The sequence below is a fragment of the Hyalella azteca genome, unplaced genomic scaffold (assembly GCF_000764305.2).
Source record: "Hyalella azteca isolate HAZT.00-mixed unplaced genomic scaffold, Hazt_2.0.2 contig12078, whole genome shotgun sequence".
NCBI lineage: Eukaryota > Metazoa > Arthropoda > Malacostraca > Amphipoda > Hyalellidae > Hyalella > Hyalella azteca.
The window spans coordinates 52,563-77,040 of record NW_025942046.1 but is presented as its reverse complement, the minus strand read 5'-3'; the positions used below and the strand labels follow the sequence as shown (position 1 = coordinate 77,040).

At 40.1% G+C, this 24,478-nt stretch overlaps 1 protein-coding gene across 1 annotated transcript in view; it reads left to right on the top strand.

Moving 5' to 3' along the window:
* The window catches only part of LOC108666666 (putative neural-cadherin 2), a 138,852-nt gene that overhangs the window by 74,475 nt on the left and 39,899 nt on the right, over positions 1-24,478 (top strand). Inside the window, exons 4-6 of the mRNA XM_047883127.1 lie at positions 1,047-1,165; positions 18,842-19,015; positions 19,459-20,214. Coding sequence (XP_047739083.1) covers positions 1,047-1,165; positions 18,842-19,015; positions 19,459-20,214 — 1,049 coding nt within the window. The remainder of the gene's footprint in view (positions 1-1,046; positions 1,166-18,841; positions 19,016-19,458; positions 20,215-24,478) is intronic.

Sequence of the window (24,478 nt, the reverse complement as noted above, 5' to 3'; positions counted from 1 at the left end):
GCGAAGTCAACATTTCCCTATATTATTTGCGGACAACTAAAGAGTCGTGATCGTAACGGTAGAACAGACTCCTGGGTTCAGAAGAGCAGTCCTACGTACCTAGCCGTAGAAATGAGCAGTCACGCAACGAAGATAGTATATCATTTCTGACACATTCACGCATTCATTCATCAGTACTGATGAGCTACAGCATACCGCGGAAATCCGCGTGGCGTGAGTGGTGGGGACAACTTCCGACCAAACTTAAGTTTGAGTTCGGCGCTTATTGAGATCAAACTTTAGACACTAAGAATTTAACACAAGAGGGAGCTGAAATGTTGCGAAGTGGGCCATATCGACTTGATTCCTAATAAATGAAAATCATAGCCTACTAAATTGCAGTGGATCAACCATTTGTAAGGGAAATTACCGGGCTGGTTCCGTGTAACGAAGAAGTGTGACCATACAGTAAGTGTATATAAATTTATAATTCCTCTAAGAGTATTGCTAACAACTTCCTTTTATTAAGTTCGTTTTTTCCACCGCCAGTGATAGAATATTTTTGGTCCCTGTCTACGAGCGTACGCGATGTGTTCAATAAAACGTACGATAATATTGAGTTCGTATTTTAATTTCGCTTTATTCTAACGGATCAACTTCTCGATGGTGTCTCTCTCACTTGTCAGTAGTTTAATGTATGTTTGTGTAATTATATGCTATGACTTTTTCATTATTTTTTAACTTTTATAGTGTTGAGTGAAGATTCATCTCGCATCCTGTTCATTGATGTGAGATGAATGATTTGATCTATGATTAAGAGAATTGTTTGTACGAGAAGCTAGGTTTGTGATGATTATTAAACTCCTTATCTATTTACGACCAAAAATTAATTTCACGTCAACACCACGCGTTTTAGATTGAACGAACGATTGATTTTTCTGTGACGATCTGTGAATTTTCTTATGACAAATTAATCGCTTCAGGGCGTTATAAGGGTATGTGCTGCTCGAATCTTTAGGTCATTCCGGCTGCGGCTGTAATATATTTCGTATTTCTGTGGGTTCCAGACGCGGACGTTGTGTACAGTATTGCTGGACCCCCGAAACCTAACGGGCATTTCTCCGTGGACTCCAAGACCGGCGAGCTGCTGCTGGTCTCCCCTCTGGACTACGAGAACAAAAAGCAGGTTTGTTTGGGTGCAGTGTTTAATTACACGTTTTTTGAGTGCATTGTTCGCGGGCAGGGACATGGGTACAGTGTTTCTTGACGGGTGTGACAATATCCTGGACCTGTACGTGAGCTCAGAGTAATGATAAAGTCATAATTCATCGGATATCATCGTGAAAGGTAGGTGGCAGATAGGGTTGAGCTTGCGTTCGTTCAGAACAGGAGGGTCAGAACCGATGGTTATACGCTCCAGAGCCCTGGTGATCCCTCTCCGTGAGTACTGCTGCCAGCTTTGAGCAGCTGCTGCTGCTCCGTGAGTACGGCTTCAGTAGTGAAAGCAGTCCATGAATCTTCACGTCTACGATTCTTCACGTCTAAACTAACGAGGGAGGCTGGAGCCACTTGGTCTGCACTCATAACAGAAGAGACAGAATAGTAACGTCAAATGAACAATTGGTAAATGATAACATTAATAGCTGCTTTTAAAATGAGAATATAATAGTAAAAAGTGTACAATTGCACGATAATTATCTCGTTGCGTGGCGGGGTCGTGGCTGTTAATACCGATGAAGGCATTGGATGCAGGATATTTCAACTTAATGACTTTCAAAATGCAACTAGAATCGTTCATGGGCGCAATCACAAACCATCCGTCTCTGCCTCACCACCCTTCCATCTCTGCCTCACCACCCTTCCATCTCTGCCTCACCACCCTTCCATCTCTCTCATCAGCAGGAAGCAAGCAGCAGCATTGTGATTTAGCTTGCCCTACTGAAGGGCGTGAGCGGTAATTATGTTCCTTGCTTACATGTTCTATTATGGAGTGTTTCTATGGAGTGCTTGAATGGAGAGCCAAGAGTATGAGCTGGTGTTCCTCGCTCATGTAGAGTGCTCATGTAGAGTGCTCGTGTAGAGTGCTCATGTAGAGTGCTCGTATAGAGTGCTCATATAGAGTGCTCATGTAGAGTGCTCGTATAGAGTGCTCATATAGAGTGCTCATGTAGAGTGCTCATGTAGAGTGCTCATGTAGAGTGCTCATGTAGAGTGNGTGCTCCTATAGGGTGCTCCTGTAGGGTGCTCCTGTAGGGTGCTCCTGTAGGGTGCTCCTGTAGGGTGCTCCTGTAGGGTGCTCCTGTAGGGTGCTCCTGTAGGGTGCTCCTGTAGGGTGCTCATATAGAGTGCTCCTGTAGGGTGCTCCTGTAGGGTGCTCCTGTAGGGTGCTCCTGTAGGGTGCTCCTGTAGGGTGCTCATATAGAGTGCTCCTGTAGGGTGCTCCTGTAGGGTGCTCCTGGAGGGTGCTCCTGTAGGGTGCTCATATAGAGTGCTCATATAGAGTGCTCATAGCAAGTCCACATCTGTGCATTATCGGCTCCCAATCTAGGAACCTCTGACTATGGGAAAGCGATTGCACGGAGTTTACAGAGCATACGGTTTGTGTATAGGGCCGAGAAGAACTACAAAAGTTTAATACTGCACAATATTGTTCATTACCATATTATGTTATTGAGCATGAACTGTCCAGAAACACAAAAGGAATACTGTCTAAGAAGTCCAGATACTGGCTGGCTGGTTTGGAGCCCCCGCTAAAAAAATTTTAAAGCATCCAGGTAATTCCATAACTTTTCAGGGTAATGTTTGTTTACCCTATACTCGTATTTTAATACAACTCCCTGCTACAGCTGCAGTCGAAAACAGGAATTTTAAATTACAATCCAAAGAATTTATCGCTCATTGTACTTCTATCGCGCTTGCTCTCGCGCGCTGCATCGCATATGCAACACCAAGAACTTTTCACTGCTTTGCATCCCACCAAAATATTCATGTTTCTTCCCGTTTGATTCAACCTGTGTTTGTTGATACAAACTTAAATGGCTGAAACGCATAATTTATTTGCAGGGTCTACTTCCTGCATTTTGCAAGATCCTATTTTATTGACTTTGTCCTCAATTTTGACTAAATTTGTGGTTATAATCCCGTTATACTGGCTTATTGTTACTTATTTTCATCCCTCGACGTTTTGTTGCGGTGGTTCGGAGGTACGGGGCTGTCAGAGTAGCAATATATACCCCGCTCTGACGTCCTCATTTACTGCCGTCACTAGACTAGCTTGTCGCAACGTGGTCGAATATTCCTTGCTGCGTACAATATACATGTGGCGTCGTTCAATATTCCTTGGAGTATCCAATACATCTAGCGTCGTCCAATATTCCTTGCATGGTCCAATATTTGTCGCGTCGTAAAAATATTTCTTGATTGCATCGTCCAATATTCCTTGCATGGTCATTATTTGTCGCGACGTTATCCAATAGTAGACGCAACTTAGTCCACAGTTTGATCAGTGAATGTTACGCCTAGAAAACAATATTATTCGTATAATATTTTTCACTGCACTGCGTTTTTGTACCGTCACTGCAACTCTCGTCACTGCGAATTGAATGAAAGCACCGAGCCTTTGATGCTCCCTCGCTCCTGATGGACTGTAGCGGCAACTAATTTCGGCGAGACGAAGACAATGGAAATCTTCTTCGAAATGCCGTGCCGAGATCGTCAGCGAGCGCCGAACTTCGTATTGTAGGTCGTGCACTGGCAAGCAAACGGCGATTGATGGAGCTCTTAAGGTATTGTTCTATAAATGTCTATTGTGTGCTCGACTATGTGTATTAATCGTCTCGTCTAATGCCATTGTTCGTCTCGGGAATAATGCTACATACGTGTACGCGTTTTGCGGTATGACCGGTTTTATCTGTACCAGCCATGTGCGTAAAAATTGCAAGTGGCTACCCAGGTTGGGAAATTCTTGCATTTCCGGAATTTATTCGTCATTCTGCGACTGAAATTTAATCTATGTTCTAATTCAGAATTTTCTTTTATTAATGGCAAAACTGTGTCTCAGAACATCGTATCATCGCTCATTGATCGTGGAAATCGTTCACACCATGACTTTTTCACAGAAATTCCGAACTGTAACGTAGATGTTAATAGAAAGTGAATGAAAGGAGAATTTAATAACATCATTGAAGCTGATTCATCGGTTCAGGTCCCTAAAATCAAGCCATGGTGAAGACGAACGTACCTTGTAGTCTCATATCCTGAATTCCAATAGAAAAAATCAGGAAAATCCCCTCAATAAAGACGCCTAAACAACCTATTACTTTCAGACTGTCTCACGATATTTGTGGCAGATGAGATGAATTGATATACGATACGTGTGATAGATGAAGATGAATTTAACAATTGACTCACGTTATATAACGTAAATAAACTCGGTAATATTATGGCTTGATTTTTACTTGTGACTGAGAAATGAGGTATACGACGTGCAAAGCTCGCTTCAATTCACTCATTCTGGACTGCCTTGTGACATATTCAGCGCCGCGGCCTCGAGGGAAATATTGCCGGCAGCTTACGCAAATTCCGCGCCCTGCACGCAGCGCGTTGTCGGAGACTGCGTGCCTCAAAAACCTTTGTAGAGTGCCAACATTATTGTGGCAGGTGAGCACATGTTCATGCTTGACATGTTGTACGCCTCACTGAAATACAGGCACATGTTCATGCTTGACATGTTGTATACCTCACTAAAATAAGGGCTCATGTTCATGCTTAACATGTTGTACGCCTCACTGAAATAAAGGCAAATGTTCATGCTTGGCATGTTGTAGGCCTCACTGAAATAAGGGCACATGTTCATGCTTGACAAGTACACCTCACTGAAATATAGGCGCATGTTTAAGCTTGAAATGTTGTACGCCTCATTGAAATAGAGGCACATGTTCATGCTTGACATGCTGCACGCCTCCCTGAAATACAGGCACATGTTAATGCTTGACAAGTACGCCGACTTGGTCGAAACATGTGTAGGCTGTGTACTTGCCGCCTCGCTGAATATTCACTTAAGGCACTTGTCTTAAACGCCATTATACTTTAGCCGTGGTATTTGTTCTAGAAAATTGTGAACCTTCGTTGCATGGGCTTTTATGTGCACGTTGTTATGATAATATTTGGCATGACTAATATTTAATACAAATTGGTTACATGTTACAATTTGTTACAAAAGGAAACAACTATTTAAACTCTTCAAAAATGATGAAAATGTAGCACTTTATTAAACATCGATTTTGGAAAAGATCGAGAAGCTCTGATCACTGAATTTCGCTGCCAACAGAGATTCATATTACTATAGTATGATATTATGCTTTTCATATCTTTATAGATATGAAAAGAATATATTCATCAAATGAATATAGTATGATCTTTATATGATAATGATTTTCAAGATGTGCCATCGTTAACATTTCCTATTTTATGTCATCCAATCGTAAACAGTAATTCAATTGAAAGTGACATCTAATGAAAATGTTAATTGTATTTAACAAATTTCAAAGTTAGTAATAGACTAATAGTTATTTGATGAATCAATAAAGTCCTGCAATACCTCAGTTACACTGTGCCTCAATAGCACTTTAATTCTACTGTACATCTACCATTGGACTTTAATTCTAATGTACATCTGCCATAGCACTTTAATTCTACTGCACATGTGCCATATTACTTTAATTCTACTGTACATCTGCTATAGCACTTTAATTCTACTGTACATCTACCATAGCACTTTAATTCTANTCTACCGTACCGTACATCTGCCCTAGCACTTTAATTCTACCGTACATCTGTCATAGTGGAATCGGTCATCAAGTTGAACCTTGCACGCCATGGCACTCACTGATAAGCATTCGCCTACTTCAATTCGTTTTCTCCTGTCGGGCGTTGTAGGTGAAACTTTTGATTAAACTCAGATTAGTAAGTAGAACTTCCACGATAATATGGCGTTGCTAATGGGATCTTGAACCTTTGGTGTGGAAAGAAGCATGAGAAATAGAATTATATTTTAGTGATTTTAGCCGCGCCACATTCCGTGCAGCAAGACGTCGGAAAGTCTGTTAACGATTTTGTAAAGATGTAAATATTAATTATATTCATAGCATACTGGTTGATAACCCTCTTGAAGCGTTTATGTTTCAATCAATCTGGGGGAAAAAATCCTTTATACATTTGTATATCGAACCGAATTTTACATCAATTGAAATCAGAAGCTAAAATCACAATTCTTTTACCCCATGTCACTTGCATGACTTTTATTTAAATCGAACTCATTGAGACACTTGAATTGACAGGAAAAGTCTGTGACTCGAGGCCTCAGTTGCCATAAATCAAGTTGTGGGCAACAATGAACAGCCAGGCGTCTGTGGCTCGTAGACAAACGGACCAAAATACTTCAGAACTTCATCGACTTTAGCAGCGAAACACAAACCCTGTGAAGCCGAGTTTCTTCCGGCAAAGATTTCCAGGTCTAGTGCCGCATTGTATCAAGTTACCCTGAAAAGTTACGTCGCATCAAGTTGCTCTGCAAAGTTACGTCGCATCTTAAAATCGAGTTCTGAAGCACGTCTAGTGGTGTTGAAAATTAACGCCAAAGTTGTCACCGGCTCACCGCCGTTCATTTATTGGACATCCCGGAAGCTCGACATATTTCCGACATGCTCCGAGTGCGCGGCCACTTCTCGTCGCTGCTTCATCAGTCCCCGAGTGTTGTTCAACTTCATCAGAGTTTAGTTCAAGTTCTTTCAAGTTTTCTGCAAGTTTATACTACTTTTGTCCAAGTGCATCTAAGTGTTTTTCAAGTTGTGCATCTTTAGACGAAGAGCTCTCGTGTTGGCCACGCAGGCTGGACGCATTGTCGGCGCCGCACAATGCAGACACCCACGTAACGACGCGAGCTCTACGGCCTCAGGACTGCAGGCGTCTCCGGCAGCTGCATCTCTGCACTGAATTATTTCTTCCGCATCCATGCATTTTCGTCCGCTTCTATTTAACTTTTTTATTTTATTAAACTTTAAACTGAATTTAATTGTCCATCATGTAAATATATTCATGAATTTGTGCGATTCCATTCATCTCTAATTTATATTAAAAGTTTATTTTTAATTACTTTCCTTCAAGTGATACATTTATTAAGGAATTATTTCTCAATTATTTCTTTTAGGCTTATTTTTGAAGTTTAATTCCATTTTGGAAATGAAGTTTTGGTATTCGTTGTTCACTTTGGGGACCCTCAGAAATCCGTTACATTCTGCCTGAAATTAATAAGTAAATAAGGCCTCGTTCTAACACGCGCATTTCTCCAAAATTCAAATCTCAAAATTTACGCCTCTTAGTCTCATCTTCTGATGAAGAACACTAGGCGTTCAAATTTTTCAAGACCGTTAATATCTCTTTATTAAAATGAATAGGAAATTTATTTTATCTATCGAGCTCGCAAATATACCAACAGTTTGCAATTATCCTTTATATTCGTAAAATTATACGCCTATATCCATGCCGCTGTTGCTCCCACGCTCCGAGCAGCGCTGCAGAACATTTCCGTATGAATGAACGGCAAAGATTTATCTTTACCTCTAAAGATTTGTAAGAAAAATGTTCCAAAGTTGATTTTTTGCAAAGGCGAGAAAATCAATCAACTAATACCGAAATTGAAAACCCGTATTAATAAAATTGTTTGCACAAGTTAGAATATGTACAAGTAAAAATATGTATAAGTTAGAATATGTACAAGTTAGAATATGTACAAGTTAGAATATGTGCAAGTTAGAATATTATATGTACAAGTTAGAATATGTACAAGTTAGAATATGTACAAGTTAGAATATGTACAAGTTAGAGTCTGCTATATTCTAGTCAATAAATTGTCGAGATTTACACGATGTTCCTTCTGAAGGAGAAACTTCACGTAGTCAATTAGCAAACTCATCTTCCCGGTTGAATTTTGCTCAACCGGAAACTTTTTTCCAGCTGAGCCACCATTTAATTGAATTTTCTTCCGAAGAACTAAATTTTAATAGAACTTATAAAAAGTCGGTGGATTTCAGGTCTTCCGTAAAAGGGGGAGATCTGAGGCTGGGAGATTCGGACATGAATTTTTATATTAGGCTTATGTTGTAGCGAGTTTATTTAATGCTAGATTTGATGCCAGTCGCATATATGAATATCTCAGTCTCATTAATCAGATTTTATGGTAACGGTTAGGCTTGAGCTTTACACGAGTATAGTTTTAGCCTATACTTATCTCTTCAACTTCATGTTCACATCAGTATGAGCACAAAAAATCCATTTTGAAAATAAATTTCCCTTTTCATTTTATAAAATTAAAATTTTTATCATATGAAGAGCGAAAGTTATATTAATTATAAAATTATTTCCTCGCACACCTGACGGCATTGAATTGAATTAATTTCTTGATCATCGAAACTCGAGTCAAAAATAAATGCAAGTTCGAGACAATCGTGCAGATTGGTTCAGCAATCAGGAACAATATCGCAATAAAAACGTGCTCAAGGATACGGCCATGAATTTAATCAGCATCTTGCGCGGTTGTGAGAAAATCTCATAATATTATTTTCTGGAAGACGTAGTGTTTCCGCACTGAGAGAAGCAGTGAACAATACAGCGTGAGTGCAGTGTCTAAAACTTCAATAGCTTGTAAATAATCAGTCTGAATGTAAATTACTCTGCTTGAACTTTGTCTGCATTCACTTCGCCTACAATAATCACTTGGCATGCATGCAATCACTCTCCATGTAAAAAATCCACTCTGCGTGCGCGTGGATGACTGTAACAAGTCCTCATGTTCCCCCTCCCCCACGTGGATGACTGTAACACGTCCTCATGTTCCCCCTCCATCACGTGGATGACTGTAACACGTCCTCATGTTCCCCCTCCCCCACGTGGATGACTGTAACACGTCCTCATGTTCCCCCCTCCCCCACGTGGATGACTGTAACACGTCCTCATGTTCCCCCTCCCTCACGTGGATGACTGTAACGATTCAAACATAATTGAAAATGTCACCCACCTGGCGGACAATGCAATCTTGATTGCATCTTTGTTTATTGATGAAATCTAAATACTTGATTGGTTCCATTTACAGCGGTGAATTTCCTCGTTTAAACTATGGAATTGTCAAAACTTTCGTATCGTATGTCTTCGCTAGGTGGCTCGAGTTCCGTTACTAATTATGAGTAGGTTGAGCGCGATAATTGATAGTATTCATAATTTATTTAGGTTGTTAATCGAATAAGTAATTAGACCCTCGTCTGAATAATTAGTAATTAGGCCCTCGAGTTTTCGTCTGAATTTATCAATTATTGATGCCCTCTTCTTAGGAAAATTTTTCCCACCATCATTAGTTTTTGTTGTTCATTAGCGATTACAATTAGTTCATTTTCGTCTTTTAGTTTATATTGTATTCAGTTCGTCGTATTCAGTTCCGTAGTTTAAGTAGCAGTCGATTTCTCCAGGTTCCATTCATTCATTACCGAGCATTTAATTGAATCACGCAACCTATCATGTTAAAATATCGATTATTCATAAACGAGCCTCCGCCCAGGAAACATAGCCTACTTAATCCGCCTAATTTTCAACTTGAGCAGGCATAGCAGCACATGTGCATTAGATTTTAACTATAAGGAGCTTCCTAAGTTTCCTTTTTTTTTGTTTTCCCCCCTATCGTTTTGTTTGTGTAAATCATGCTAGCTATTCTTCACTTAATTTGCGCTCTGCAACTACAATTTTACGGTACTCCAGATAAATTTGATCAATCACTTAATCACGCTTAATTATTGATCGCCTAAATTTAAACGGCATTGTAGGTTATAGTCTCTCGTATTACCTGTGAAATATCCTTATCTGTGACCGACGCTAAATTCTTCACTTTTCTCTACCCTCAACGCCAAGTCTTGCAAGTCCTTATCTATTCTTTTCAATGTTCAGTTTAGCGTGCCATCATTTAACTGATTTCCTCGCATTTCAAATTTACACACTTCCAATTAGCTGAATCACTGGCATGGATCCAAATATTAGGATCTGTACTTGTCTAAGTTCATACTTTTATTTTCATTTTATTCATAAGCTTATCATATCCCCTTTTATTGGTAGTTTTATCCCGTTAATTGGGGTACCTCTTTACCTCTGCCTTGCAGTGGAGTCTGCAATGCTGTGCCGTTAGGAATTTTTTTTTGTCAACCGTACAATTATTGCACCTTGCAAGATTTCATCCAAATAATCGGTAAACACTCACGCATTTGATTTTTATATTCCTGTTGAAGTCTGGACTCCGCAACCTACACTGAACCAGCTAATTATTTCCACGCTCTTAATAAACATTAACAGATTTTCTTCCCGCTTCATTTCATTCAATCGTGTGAGACAATAAATGCAATAATTTACTAAAATGATGTTGTAACTATGAACATATTTAGATAAAAGTGACAATAATAGTAATAATTCACTAAAATGGTGTTGTAATTTTAAACATATTTAGATAAAGGTGACAATAAAAGTAATAATTCACTAAAATGATGTTGTAATAATTATTATGAACACATTTATATAAGATTTCCCTGCATGAGGTCATGGATTACGAGTCGAGTAACAGGGCCAAACTTTTGCACCAGAAAGGGAGAATATACAAATTTATTCAAGTTTATTGATTTCCATGAATTATTTTCATTGCAATTGTTCTACTTATGAAAATGTGGGCAATGTAAATGAACATAGGCATAGTACTATTCTAAAATCGTGATGTATAACTGAAAATATAAGTCAAATAAACTCTGAATATTGCAGGACTTTTTGAATTCGCTTCATTGCGACTTGAAAACTTTTGGGAGAAATGGCGATTGCATTTGCTGATGTGAAAGAATGCGATTTGTTCATTGTTAATTTAATAAATAATATATAAATCCATTAATCACGTTCGTTCAATAACTCAAATTGGTTTACATTCGATCCTCTGGCTAATGCTGTGCCAAGGAAATTGAAAATATTATTGGACACAAATATATCGTTTTATAACAATGACACCATATTTTTATAACAATATCATTGGTCACCAATATATCGTTTTATAACAACGTCACCATCTTTTTATAACAATATCATTGGTCACCAATATATCGTTTATAACAGTGACACCATCTTTTTATAACAATGGTCACCAATATATCGTTTTATAACAACGTCACCATCTTTTTATAACAATATCATTGGTCACCAATATATCGTTTATAACAGTGACACCATCTTTTTATAACAATATCATTGGTCATCAATATATAGTTTTATATTAAGAATACATCTTTTATAACAATGTCATTGGTCATCAATATATCGTTTTATAACAATATCATTGGACACCAATATATCGTTTCATAACAATATCATTGGTCATCAATATATCGTTTTATAACAATATCATTGGTCATCAATATATCGTTTTATAACAATATCATTGGACACCAATATATCGTTTCATAACAATATCATTGGACAGCAATATATCGTTTATAACAATATTATTCGACACCAATATATCGTTTCATAACAATATCATTGGACAGCAATATATAGTTTATAACAATATTATTCGACACCAATATATCGTTTCATAACAATATCATTCGACACCAATATATCGTTTTATAGCAATATCATTGGTCAAAAATATGTCGTTTTATAACAATCGTATAAACGATTTGCCTCGATCACGCCTAGTACAGCTCACTAGCTGTAGCATGCAGTAAGCCTGTGACGCGTATTTCTCGAAGTAACTTTAGTGCGAGTACGCAGTTTTATGAAGGATAACGGCTGCATGTCCGCACATTCCATTATTTGCTGTAGCTAGTAAAGTAGCGCTGCAGCGCTACTCTGATTTGTTATCATTAGTGTCGTGTATATGTCCACGTTCATATATTTGAGCAATTGGTAATTCTTCAATGCAAAGTTATTTAACGCACCATCCTGTTTATTTGGGACAAAAATAAGCTATACATTTTGATGTTTGTATTATTAGGGACTTTATTGAAGTCATGTTCATTTATAATTAGTACGTGCACATCACGAAGATTTGTTTGTATTGATTTTCCGATTTTATCCCCGCGGTTCGACCGAGAAAAAATGAGATTCAACTAAGTTTATTTTTCAAGTGTTCCTGCCTGGCCTGTTTGTGGTGGATTTTATTATTCTAAATAGGATACTAATTCAGCGTAGGTGGATGGACTCCTTCCAAAACGAAATAATCAGAACGAACAGCGACGAACTGTTGACCTATAAGTATAGGATTCACCAATTCCAATCAACGGATAAAATCTGAATTATTTCCTACAGAAGGCCTTTTTGTCCTGCGTTCTATCAGTTTTTGACCGACGTCTCGTGGATTATCAACGGAAATAAGTGACATCCTGACGTGCTATTAGTTGCTCGCTATACAAATACGCATTCCAACACGTTGCTGGCATGACCAACACAATTGATTGTCGTTATTTCAGCGTTGTGATTGTTCACCGTGCACGAAGTAAGAGGATAAACTAAGTTTAAATGCGAAGGAATCTTTGATCAAAATCTCTGACTAGCATAGCTGCTTATGAAAAAGGAGGTTTAAGCTTGTAAATGTGTTCTAAATTAAATTGAAATGTTATCGTACAAAAATGAGGTATGTATGATTATGAAAGTTTCTTGATTACTTGATATGTGCAAACTCTCTTAGTTTTGAAGAACTGGTTATCGTATGTTTGCAGACCTTCTACCTTGCACATTTCAATCCATCGATCACTTGAATTTCAGCGATGTACTTCAATTACTGCTCTGTTGTGCAACTAATTGTAAATTGCGTAACAGCGTTCGCTATATGATTGTTGCGTAGCGCCGAGATTCGCAGTGATCCATGTTTGCCAGATTTGCGAGCAATGTTTGAAATGCGATAATATCGCCACGTCGTGTGCGTATTGTCACGTCGTGTGCGTATTGTTACGTCGTGTGCGTATTGTCACGTCGTGTGCGTATTGTCACGTCGTGTGCGTATTGTCACGTCGTGTGCGTATTGTCAAGTCGTGTGCGTATTGCCACGTAGTGTGCGTATTGTCACGTCGTGTGCGTATTGTCACGTCGTGTGCGTATTGTCACGTCGTGTGCGTATTGTCACGTCGTGTGCGTATTGTCACGTCGTGTGCGTATTGTAACGTCGTGTTCGAATGGCCACGGCATGCACATACTGCCACGTTGGCCGGTGATGACGCGATCTCTAATTCCTATTTATTATATAACTTGTAGATCGTTCATTATAAGGAACTTCCCCTCTACCGTTGCTCGGTGCTGTGTGGATACAAACGCACGATGTTGGGTCTTAAGTCTCCAAGTCTTGAGTCTCCAAGTCTAATACTGAAGTTTACCTATTTTATGTGTTGTTCTCTCCGATAAATTGAGAGCTTCATTGTTTCAGGATATACGTTACTAACTCAGCGCAACTCGCGAAGTTGATCAACACAATTTGTTGTTATAAACGTAGAGGTTATTTGGTTGTCCGCTATTCATGGCCGATTCGTATTGCCAGAGGCAGATGAAATGTGATATTTTTTGGTGATATAAGCTATAAACGGTATAATAGATTTGCTACAAACTGGCAAACATGCCCAGTAGAATATTTATTCAAAATCATTTATTTTTATGACAATAAAGCAATGACCTATTTGTAGTAAGCTTAGTACCGTAGCAAGGTTAGTAATTCTATCCTGAAAATAATTTTTCTTTTGTGACGAAAATTATCGTTAACCTGTGGCTACCGATATCGTGGTAAGCAGCTTCGTTGTTTAATGCGCATTCTTTTAATCGACGAGTCCAAAATGATTATCCAAGATAGAAGAATTAATTGATATTTTTAATGATTGTCAAATGAAAGTAATTAGTTAAGATATAATTGCTGGGCTGTCTTGTTCTGAGCTGTCAGTTATTGTTATTGCTGTTAAGGGTGGGCATGTGGTGGATGATATCAAGTGATTTATGATGCACATTTGTATGGTTTTTCTGAAGCCAAGTCTCAAGTTTTTCCTCGGAGAAGTTGCAGCACGTTACCGGAGTGTCGAGACATGCCTGTGACTGTCATTTGTTTGTTTGACAATAAAGTATTAACTATGCTATAAGTCTGTTTTTTTACATTAAATAAGAAAAGTCTTTAAAGAAAAAGAAAAAGTCTTCTATTAATAATAGAATTTTTTCATTTAATAAATAAGAATAATAATTTTAAAAAATAATAATAATTGTAATAAATAATAATAATAATTGCAATAAATAATAATGAGAATTTTAATAAATAGCATAAATAGCAATAATAATTTTCATTTAATAAATAATGGAAGTCTCTTCATTGAATAATAGCGGTCTCTAAGTTTGTCTTTTTTGACATTGAATAAGAGAAGGCAAACAATAGGAGAAGTGGTAATCCTCGTTATTTTGTTTTTATGAACGTTTAGAATTCACATTCAAGAGTTTGGATTTGTGGAATCGTCTTTTACTATACAAGCGTTTATTGAGGTCCAAGAAAAGTACTTAATGTATAGCTAGCTGGACGGACCTGGGTGACTTAAGCAATATAACTCTAGGGCGAGGCAAACAATAATATAATTGCAGTTGGCAGAGTTTTCATTATACCCCTGCACTGACGCCGCTAATAGGCATGGCCGTCAACAATTAAGCAGCAATTTATGACTTCATGGCAATCGACAGCAATAATATACCTGCCATCTATAACATCACGAACAATGACAGCTGAAAAAGCCGCTCATTGAGGCCGGTATAAGCCAAATTCCGAGAGATAGGCAACGATGTATAGCAGTTCTTCTGTGGCTTCTATGACTCGTGTCCTACGATTAGAAACATATTAGGACGATTCGTGTCCTAATATGTTTTTCTTTATAAGTTAATGACGTAATTAATCTTAGTTGTATTTTCCTTTTCACAGCAGTGTTGTTAATTTAAAAATTTCGTTCATTTCGATTTATTTATCCTACAATGTCCGTGAGAATAAAGTGTACATGTGACTGGTATTTATGCAGTATTGGAACGTTCTGCGCTGGAGTACTGTAACTTCCTGCCCTGATGTAACGTAATTCACTGTTGTGACGTATTATAGCGTACGTTATAACATTCAAGCAGCGCATTATTGAAACCGCTGATTTTGGAGGAAATTGACGGTGTGGCTCCCCAAGCTTTAGAGGCTCTCTAACTTTTATTCTCATTCCCTACTCTGGAAATGCCAGTTTTTTTACATCCTCCCCGCCTCAATAGAACGAAAAATATTACACCAATTCATTTGGACATTCTATTAATGTTTCCTTAATATTTCCTGAAGCCTTATAGCTAGGACCATGGATTGAGGAGAATTTAAAGAAAGAAAAATAACGGTAAATTTATTTCCTTATTTTATGAACCAATTACAGATGGTGAGACTACGGTATTCAGATGAGCAATCTCGTAAAATGTATATAAAGCATAAAAAACTCCAAAGATGCTTGTTACATTATTACAATTTTATTTAGGGGAGCATTGATGAGACGGATTGAAGTGTTGCAGTGGAGACCCATCCCACTCACCCGTTACACGTTAACATTACACTTAACCCGTCGCAATGATCTAGCCCGCTAACCTGTCACACTCATCCATTACACTGAACCGCCCCATTCCCCCGTAACACTACACTATTACACTGACCCGTCCCTCTGGTCCATTGTAATGACTCGTCTCACTGAGCCGTTGTATTAATCCATAACACTGACCCACCCCACTGAACCGTCCCACTGACCCGTTGCACTAATCAATTACATTGACCCGTCCCTCTGATCTGACCCATTACAATGACCCGTCCCACTGACCCGTTCCAATGTTCAGAGAGTATAGAGTCGGCGTGCTCACTACGCTACCATTCCAAATTTTAAGTGTTTGAAGCGCCTTTAGATATGAAAATGTTAAGTAAGCAATGTAGAAAATGCGGCTCTGTTAGACTTCATACCAGTTCCGTTAAGTTTCTTACGCTAAAATTATTCGGTAAACAAACGTCATCGCAATGAGACCAAAATATAACAATGTCGAAGGTAAAATTGCTCTCTCTTACTCAAAGAATCTACTACTGGTCGCGAACTTGCAACCTCCTGCATCAATCATGCCCTTCTTAACCATTCGGCCGCCCACCATTTAATGGCTTAATCTCGAGTCCAAATGGCAAACCGCCTCAGCCGCCCACCATTTATTGGTTTAATCTCCAGTCCTAATGGCAAACCGCCTCAGCCGCCCATCATTTAATGGCTCAATCTCCAGTCTAAATGGCAAACCGCCTCAGCCGCCCACCATTTATTGGTTTAATCTCCAGTCCTAATGGCAATCCGCCTCAGCCGCCCATCATTTAATGGCTCAATCTCCAGTCTAAATGGCAAACCGCCTCAGCCGCCCACCATTTATTGGTTTAATCTCCAGTCCTAATGGCAATCCGCCTCAGTCACCTGCCATTTAATGGCTCAACCTTCAGTCCAAATGGCAATCCGCCTCAGTCACCTGCCATTTAATGGCTCAACCTTCAGTCCAAATGGCAATCCGCCTCAGCCGCCCGCCGTTTAAAGGCTCTATTTCTAGTCCAAATGGCAAACGGCCTCAGCATATGGACCTCGGCAAACCGCAAACGATTAGTTGAATAACTCGCTCCAAACAAAGTTCTGGCTGTTCAATTATCCAATGGGGTATCGTGGCCGGCGGGTATCGTACAAGCTGTTCGCGTCGTGGCCGCCACAAGCTGCTCGCGTCGTGGCCGCCACAAGCTGCCAGCGTCGTGGCCGCCACAAGCTGCCAGCGTCGTGGCCGCCACAAGCTGCCAGCGTCGTGGCCGCCACAAGCTGCCAGCGTCGTGGCCGCCACAAGCTGCCAGCGTCGTGGCCGCCACAAGCTGCCAGCGTCGTGGCCGCCACAAGCTGCCAGCGTCGTGGCCGCCACAAGCTGCCAGCGTCGTGGCCGCCACAAGCTGCCAGCGTCGTGGCCGCCACAAGCTGCCAGCGTCGTGGCCGCCACAAGCTGCCAGCGTCGTGGCCGCCACAAGCTGCCAGCGTCGTGGCCGCCACAAGCTGCCAGCGTCGTGGCCGCCACAAGCTGCCAGCGTCGTGGCCGCCACAAGCTGCCAGCGTCGTGGCCGCCACAAGCTGCCAGCGTCGTGGCCGCCACAAGCTGCCAGCGTCGTGGCCGCCACAAGCTGCCAGCGTCGTGGCCGCCACAAGCTGCCAGCGTCGTGGCCGCCACAAGCTGCCAGCGTCGTGGCCGCCACAAGCTGCCAGCGTCGTGGCCGCCACAAGCTGCCAGCGTCGTGGCCGCCACAAGCTGCCAGCGTCGTGGCCGCCACAAGCTGCCAGCGTTGTGGCCGCCACAAGCTGCTCGCATCGTGGCCGCCACAAGCTGCTCGCGTTGTGGCCGCCACAAGCTGTTCGCGTTGTGGCCGCCACAAGCTGCCAGCGTCGTGGCCGCCACAAGCTGTTCGCCTCGGTAATCGCCGGTCCTGAACTCGGCATGCACGCTGCATAATTGAGTGGGAGTTTGTGCATGGACTGTGTGTACCCTCGTCCCTAATTGCCCTTATAATTGCTTGAGAGTTTGCCCTCGCACTGCCAGAGGGAGTCTGAGGGTAGCCATGCCCGTTTGCGTTGTTTTGGAAATATCTCGCTGAATAAATCCATCAAAATATAACTTCATGAACGTAAAAGGTGTTTACGATTTGCATGCCTAAAAATTTTCACTTTAAATACTGTATTCGGAGTCTCCTTAGTTTATTTTAAGTTTTTCTCGTGTTTTGTCAGCTCATTTTACTTGTATTGTGCGCTATTCTCACTTCCGAAATTTGAATACGTATTTGTTTCTTATTATAACAGGAATAATATAATTTTGTTCCTTCTTATGCTCGTGAGGCGAAACACTTTGATACATTTATTTTTCTTACACTGATACTATAACTTGATATTTAAAAATTGCAGTAAATATTTTTATATACTTATTATATTAAAAAGCGTCAAGAGTACAAGGCTCTGCAATGTTATTTGTACGCACAGATTACCACCTGTTCGGTCGAATTTCTCGCTTAAAGTCTCAAGTTATGATTCCCTGTCATTAATTGGACCGCAAGCTCGAGTCATAGTCTAAAAATATTAATGAACTTAATACCCCTTAATTACCTGACACTCTTCCTTTAATTATAAGGACGTTCGTTGTGACGCCAGCCCTCACATTTACTTATCGCTTTCTACCCTCAAATATTCCCTTAATTATGAGGGTAGAGTAGCCCTCGGCGACAGCTTCTCGTCCATCTGCTAAATTACGTTAATTTATGGCTGTAATTACAATTTAATTGCGCAGCTTCATCTCCTATTTCAATAATTAACATGTAGAATCAATATCACTGACTTTGAATGAAATTCATAGTTTATAAATGACGTGTTTGTCACTCATCCTGCAATTATAAGTGACGCATTCTTGTTTATGAATCGTGAAAACGTTATTAATGACTCACTCTCAGTTATGACTTAATGACTAGTTTATAGTTATTCTAACGACTATTCATTATCTTCGTCATTAATATTGTCACGGATAGGTAGCCCTAACAGATTTTCTACATTCGGTGGCAATTATTCCTTACATATTTTTAGGGATCGTTATTTTTAATTAAATAATTCTGAACAAGTTTACTATAAGCCTATGTTAATAACTAACCCATTAACCTAACCTATGAAACTTTCTATAGGCAATAACATAGTGAATAACGTTGAGAGCGTGCCGTCTCTTGCAGCACGTAGTGACGGTACGTGCTGGGCTACGTCACGGAGCGGGCGTGTGGAGCGACGTGCCCGTACACGTCGACGTGATCGACGTGAACGACAACGCACCGCACTTCGTGACGACGTTGTACGAAGCCCAGATTACAGAGGAGGACGACAGACATCTGCCCAGACGTCTGCTTACGGTGAGGCACGATGTACGGTGAGTTGCGATACTGGTATCGCTGTTCGCGGTAAATAAAGTTACTGGTATCGCTGTTCGCGGTAAATAAAGTTACTGGTATCGCTGTTCGCGGTAAATAATGTTACTGGTATCGTTTTTTACTGTGATGAAAGTCACAGTAATCACTGTTAATTGTAAGAGTGATTAAAGTGACTCTTGAGTCCAGATTATGTGCACATTGGACGTAGCTGTCGTCACTGCTTATAGTTAAATAAATTTCTTAAATTGTAACTTTAACATTTTCAACTTATCTTGTGTTTTAATTGGATGACAGTCCTGGCTTAAAATAATGCTCGCTTCTGTATTAATTTAATAACTGATCTGTTACCTAATAATAATATAATTCTGTGTCTCAGATATTTTATTAAGTGAAAACTTTTTAACGAGGAAAGTATCGGCTCACAGGTGCAAGCTATCGATCAAGACGAGGGTAAATGGGGGACCATAACCTACTCTCTGTCGTTGCTACCTGACGAGGAAGACCCATCGGCGGGAGGAGACGTGCCGTCCTTCATGTCGCAAGTCCACACGTCCCTCACTCACATGTCTCTAGCACACAGTCCCCCCTCACACATGAAATCCTTCGTATCCAAAAATCCAAATATTGCCGACAAATTTTCAGATCCGACAAAAACTTCGTTGCCATTTCTTCTGAACGCCTCCCAAGATTCGCTAGAACCTAAACTAGCTTCGAGCGGTCGTAGTCGCGATGACAACGAATATTCCGGTCGGCGATCCCGACGATACCAGATGAAGAAAGTGGCCATGAATACCATAGCGAACGCTCGTGATATGCACTATGGGAACCTAAGTCGCAACTCTACACAAGAAGCGTTTCAAAGTCGCGGACCATCACGACCCGGTCGGCAATCTTCTAGAGCAGCTCGTGTCGTCAGAGAGGACGACTCAGCAAACGCCTTGTGGCAATCCAGGTTGAAAAGATACTATCACAGGCAGGCAAAATTACGGGGATTTGCTTCTGGAGTGCGTCCAAATGTGAGCTGGAATGGTTCCTGGAGTGCAGCCGAATCGTTGAGCAGTTTACGCGGAGGGAATTTGTCGCCGCGTTTTGCAAGGAACGAGTCGGTGGTCTGGACTTCTGGCGACCCGAAGCCTGCCTTCATGATCGATCCTTCGACCGGGGATCTCAGCGTGCTTACGGTAAGAAAATGTGGGTCATCTGTGAATTTCTTAATTTAATTTATTATTCTTCAAATACCATATGAAAATTACACCTTTTTAGCCCTGTTACACATACTACACTAAACGACATTTTATCCGGACGACAGAGGACATTTTATCCAGCAGGGTTCTTTGTTGTTTAGCATTCTGTTTCGCCCCAAAATCAATCCTATAAATATAATTTTTCACCAACGTATTTCCATAGGCTTGGATCCCTCAAAAAATATTAAAACTATGACGACACAATTTGACTGTGACAAGAATATCGACATAAACATCAAAATTTTTAAAATTTATATCCAAGCTAAATTTAAAATTTTAGGAAGTATCCGGTGCTTACTCGCCGTAACCGAGCTGCGGCCGGCTAAGCCCTTGGCAAACTCTGCCCTCCATGTAGTCCACAAGACCATTAGCGAATTACCTTCCTTGCATTATTCCAGCCCGAAATATTCATGTAATTGACACAGCAGAGTGTCGAACTCGAGTCATGGCGCTGCACTCGCTGTCCAATACTACAATTACTGCAAGATTGAAAGTCACCCGCGGCGTATGAGCGGCCGTGCTAAACCCCACAGTTGTCCGACCGTAGTAAGACGAAATTTTTCATAGTGAGCTGCAAAACCATGAAATGTTCGTTACCGAGGACATTCATTTGATGATCAACACTACGCAATGTCGATCCTTATGGTCCAGTGACCATTTTTTTCTGCTTGGATGTCTTGGAAGTAAGCCTTTGTCCCGACGATGACTCATACCCGCATGTGACTTCAGAAGGGCGATACACTTTTTGCTTTAGCGTGGGTCATCCTGACCCAATTATTCTTAACAAAAGGGCGTACCAGAGCAGCGTTTGGTTAAGACCAGTGCTGTTGATAAAAAATTCTCATAATTTGTACAATATGACCCATTAATTTCTCTGAGTATAGCCACATAATACTTCCATTAAACCCCTCTAACACTTCGATCTCGCTAATGTAATCTTGCTATTGCATTGACTTTATTTCGTGAGGAATGATGCATCTATAATGTTTTTTCGTATTTTAGATTTAAACAATTTAAATTCTGCACATACTGCATAAGTTTTAAACGTCTTTTAGTATTGCTATGATTGTTTGAAAAATTATACTACTAGACATAAATATCGCTACATATTTGAACTGAATTAATATTACAATTTACAACACAACTACAGCACCGTTCACTTGCATTCCCCCTTCCCCTGAGTATTTTTATTCTGACGAGATCATTTCCTGAGCGCAACCCTCCCAAAAACTCCCTCTAATTTGAAAAGTTTTCTTTTTTAGAGGAAACTTTTACTTCATTGTTATTAAAATAATACGCGAGCTGGTCGACTCTATCGAGGCAGTTTAACGCTGGAACTCGAACGTCGCTGACTGAGACTCGGTGAGTGATCTGTTTTGAACGTTGCTGACTGAGACAGTCAGTTAAGTGACGTTAAATCGTAAACTGTAACTGACAATTTCATTCATTATCTTGTTAGCTGTATAGCTTCTGTTATTCTCGAGGCTTCTCGATCAAGACTTGACACCTGTTATCGGTACCTGTCTTGCTTCGCCGCACGCGAATAACCTTTACTGGCATTGCCTGACATTTAACTTCAATTAGAATTGAACATACTTGATATTAGGTTTGTATATAAGGTCAGACGTAACGCAACATTGATGACATCTTCGATGCCCCGTCTTTTATTTATAATTCGCGGAGTTACGTGATTTATCATTGACTAAGAGGATGATGTGTATTTATGATGACAACCAGTAAGATGCTTTTACGATGGAATGATGTGTAACAATGATGTGTTGCAATGATGCCTGACGATGATGTACCGTCATCCTGGAAATAAAAAGTATCAGAATACATCGAGGCGTATTACTCCTTTGGGATTCATTCCAGCCGACACGCTTCGCGGAGTTCATTTGTTGCTGAACAAGTCAGGCGTAATTTGTGCCGACGCTCGTGTAGATGGAACGGTCTTGGAAAACTGGAACACTGGCAGCTCGTTATTAAAATTATTTTTATAGTAACTACTCGGCATATTTTAGTATATTGGACTTTAGAATGCATTGTTTCTGTTATTACAAAGCTAACAGAGAAGAGGCTTTTCTAGTCACTCAAGTAGAAGTGCGGCACTTGATTTATATTATAGTTCCTTGTAAATAGAGTTGAATGCAGTGGGTAAGAAAATGGTTTATTCGATAGTTTTGGTTCTAATTAAATACCGAATGCTGGTTCCTGACGAAATTCTATTTTAGCAAACATTTTTCGTCAAACAATTAGTTGGAATGAAGCCACTCCCCCGTAATTTTGGAGATTTATTTAATATTAAAGCCTTTATTGTAATTTAACGCAATATTAACGCCGCCATTATTATAAGAATAAGTGAAAATCTTTGTTCGTAGTTTCGATGTGAGCTTTGAGCAGATGCTTTAATTACATTCAATAGTTCCTGGCGAATCATTTTTATGTTTCTGAAACTTCAAACTTCCTGCAAACACGCGGATATTAATTTTTTCCATCAAATTTTTAAATGGAAGTCTAGGAACAGACTATAATAAGACTTACACGACAACGATGTTCGTTTTTCTGATCGTTTACTGCGTTGTTGGCGATACATGGACCTCTGTCTTGCTGGAATTTTGAAATCGCGTCGCCATTGCAGTCTAAAAGCACTGCGTGAACTATTGTCTGAAAATACGTCTCTCTCATATAATTAATCCACTTCTCAGTGAATTGGTTTCACTTCTGCGACCATATCCCAGGGAAGCTTTCCAAATAAAGGCCATATTTCCAAATAAAGGCCGTATTCGACTAGTAGCTTGTTTCTGTCTTAACTAGATTTTGGTTTTGTCTCCGTAAACATTTCCTTCCTAGATCTCATCCCACTCCTTTCGACTCGTTTCTGCAAACTTTATGCGATTTTACGCGTATTAGTTTTTTCTTATGATCCCTTGAACCGTCCCTGATCACTTGAACCGTCCTGGGTTGCGTGAAGACTCGTCAACGGTGTTGTCACTTAACTCAGTCGTACTGTCCTTTTAATCGAGCCTCGAATTACAGCTTAACTACGCACCGAGCTATCACTTGTCCAGCTGTCGTGGCCGCTGAACGTTAACAATCTCATCATCTGAAGTTTGCTGACGTTTGAGTACTCTTGCATTTTCAAACAATAGCTTAACACATCCTAGGATCTGAGTATCTAAGCAAAATCTCGTTATGACTTGCAATACGTAATCTAATATCGTGCATTCATTTTCATCTTCAAATCATATGCACCTTTTATCAATAAACCAAGACCTTATTATGAACTTAATAACTTTAATGGCATTGACTATGAGGTCGGCTTAGGAACGACCTCTAAGTTATTGAAGCGAGAAACCTTGTAGTTATTTTCTTGCGAGGGCAGCTGTGGTTTATGAAGCTCTCTTATTTATTGCTCGCTTTTATTGCATTCAGCGCGCCCAAGGAATTGCGATTTTTTCATTATTTTAAACTAGACTTATTGGACGTTATCCCGGAGACCTTTCCGGTGCTTTTAATCTGCGCCATATTTATGTGTAAGATCTACTGCCTCTGAAGTAATCTGCTAAATTACTCAAAATATTTTCGCCTCTAAAATCTTATCGTGTTACAGTTCAGGGATTATCGTGTTACATGTAGTTCAGGGATTTAGATTTACAGCAGAATCTCAGTTTGACAACTGCAATGAATTACAATGCAATATTTTTGTACAGGATTAAAATTTAAAGAATGAACAAAATTACAGTTTAACATTACTGCACAGAAGCACAATACAAAATTACTCAAATGAAGTACGGTTAAACATAACTGCACAGAATCACAGTTCGACATCACTGCAGAGTATCAGTGTACCGTTACTGTACAGTGTACAGTTACTGTGCAGTGTACCGTTACTGTGCAGTGTACAGTTACTGTGCAGTGTACCGTTACTGTGCAGTGTACAGTTACTGTGCAGTGTACCGTTACTGTGCAATGTACCGTTACTGTGCAGTGTACCTTTACTGTACAGTGTACCGTTACTGTACAGTGTACCGTTACTGTACATTGTACCGTTACTGTATAGTGTACCGTTACTGTACAGTGTACCGTTGCTGTACATTGTACCGTTACTGTACAGTGTACCGTTACTGTACATTGTACCGTTACTGTACAGTGTACCGTTACTGTACAGTGTACAGCTACTGTACAGTGTACAGTTACTGTA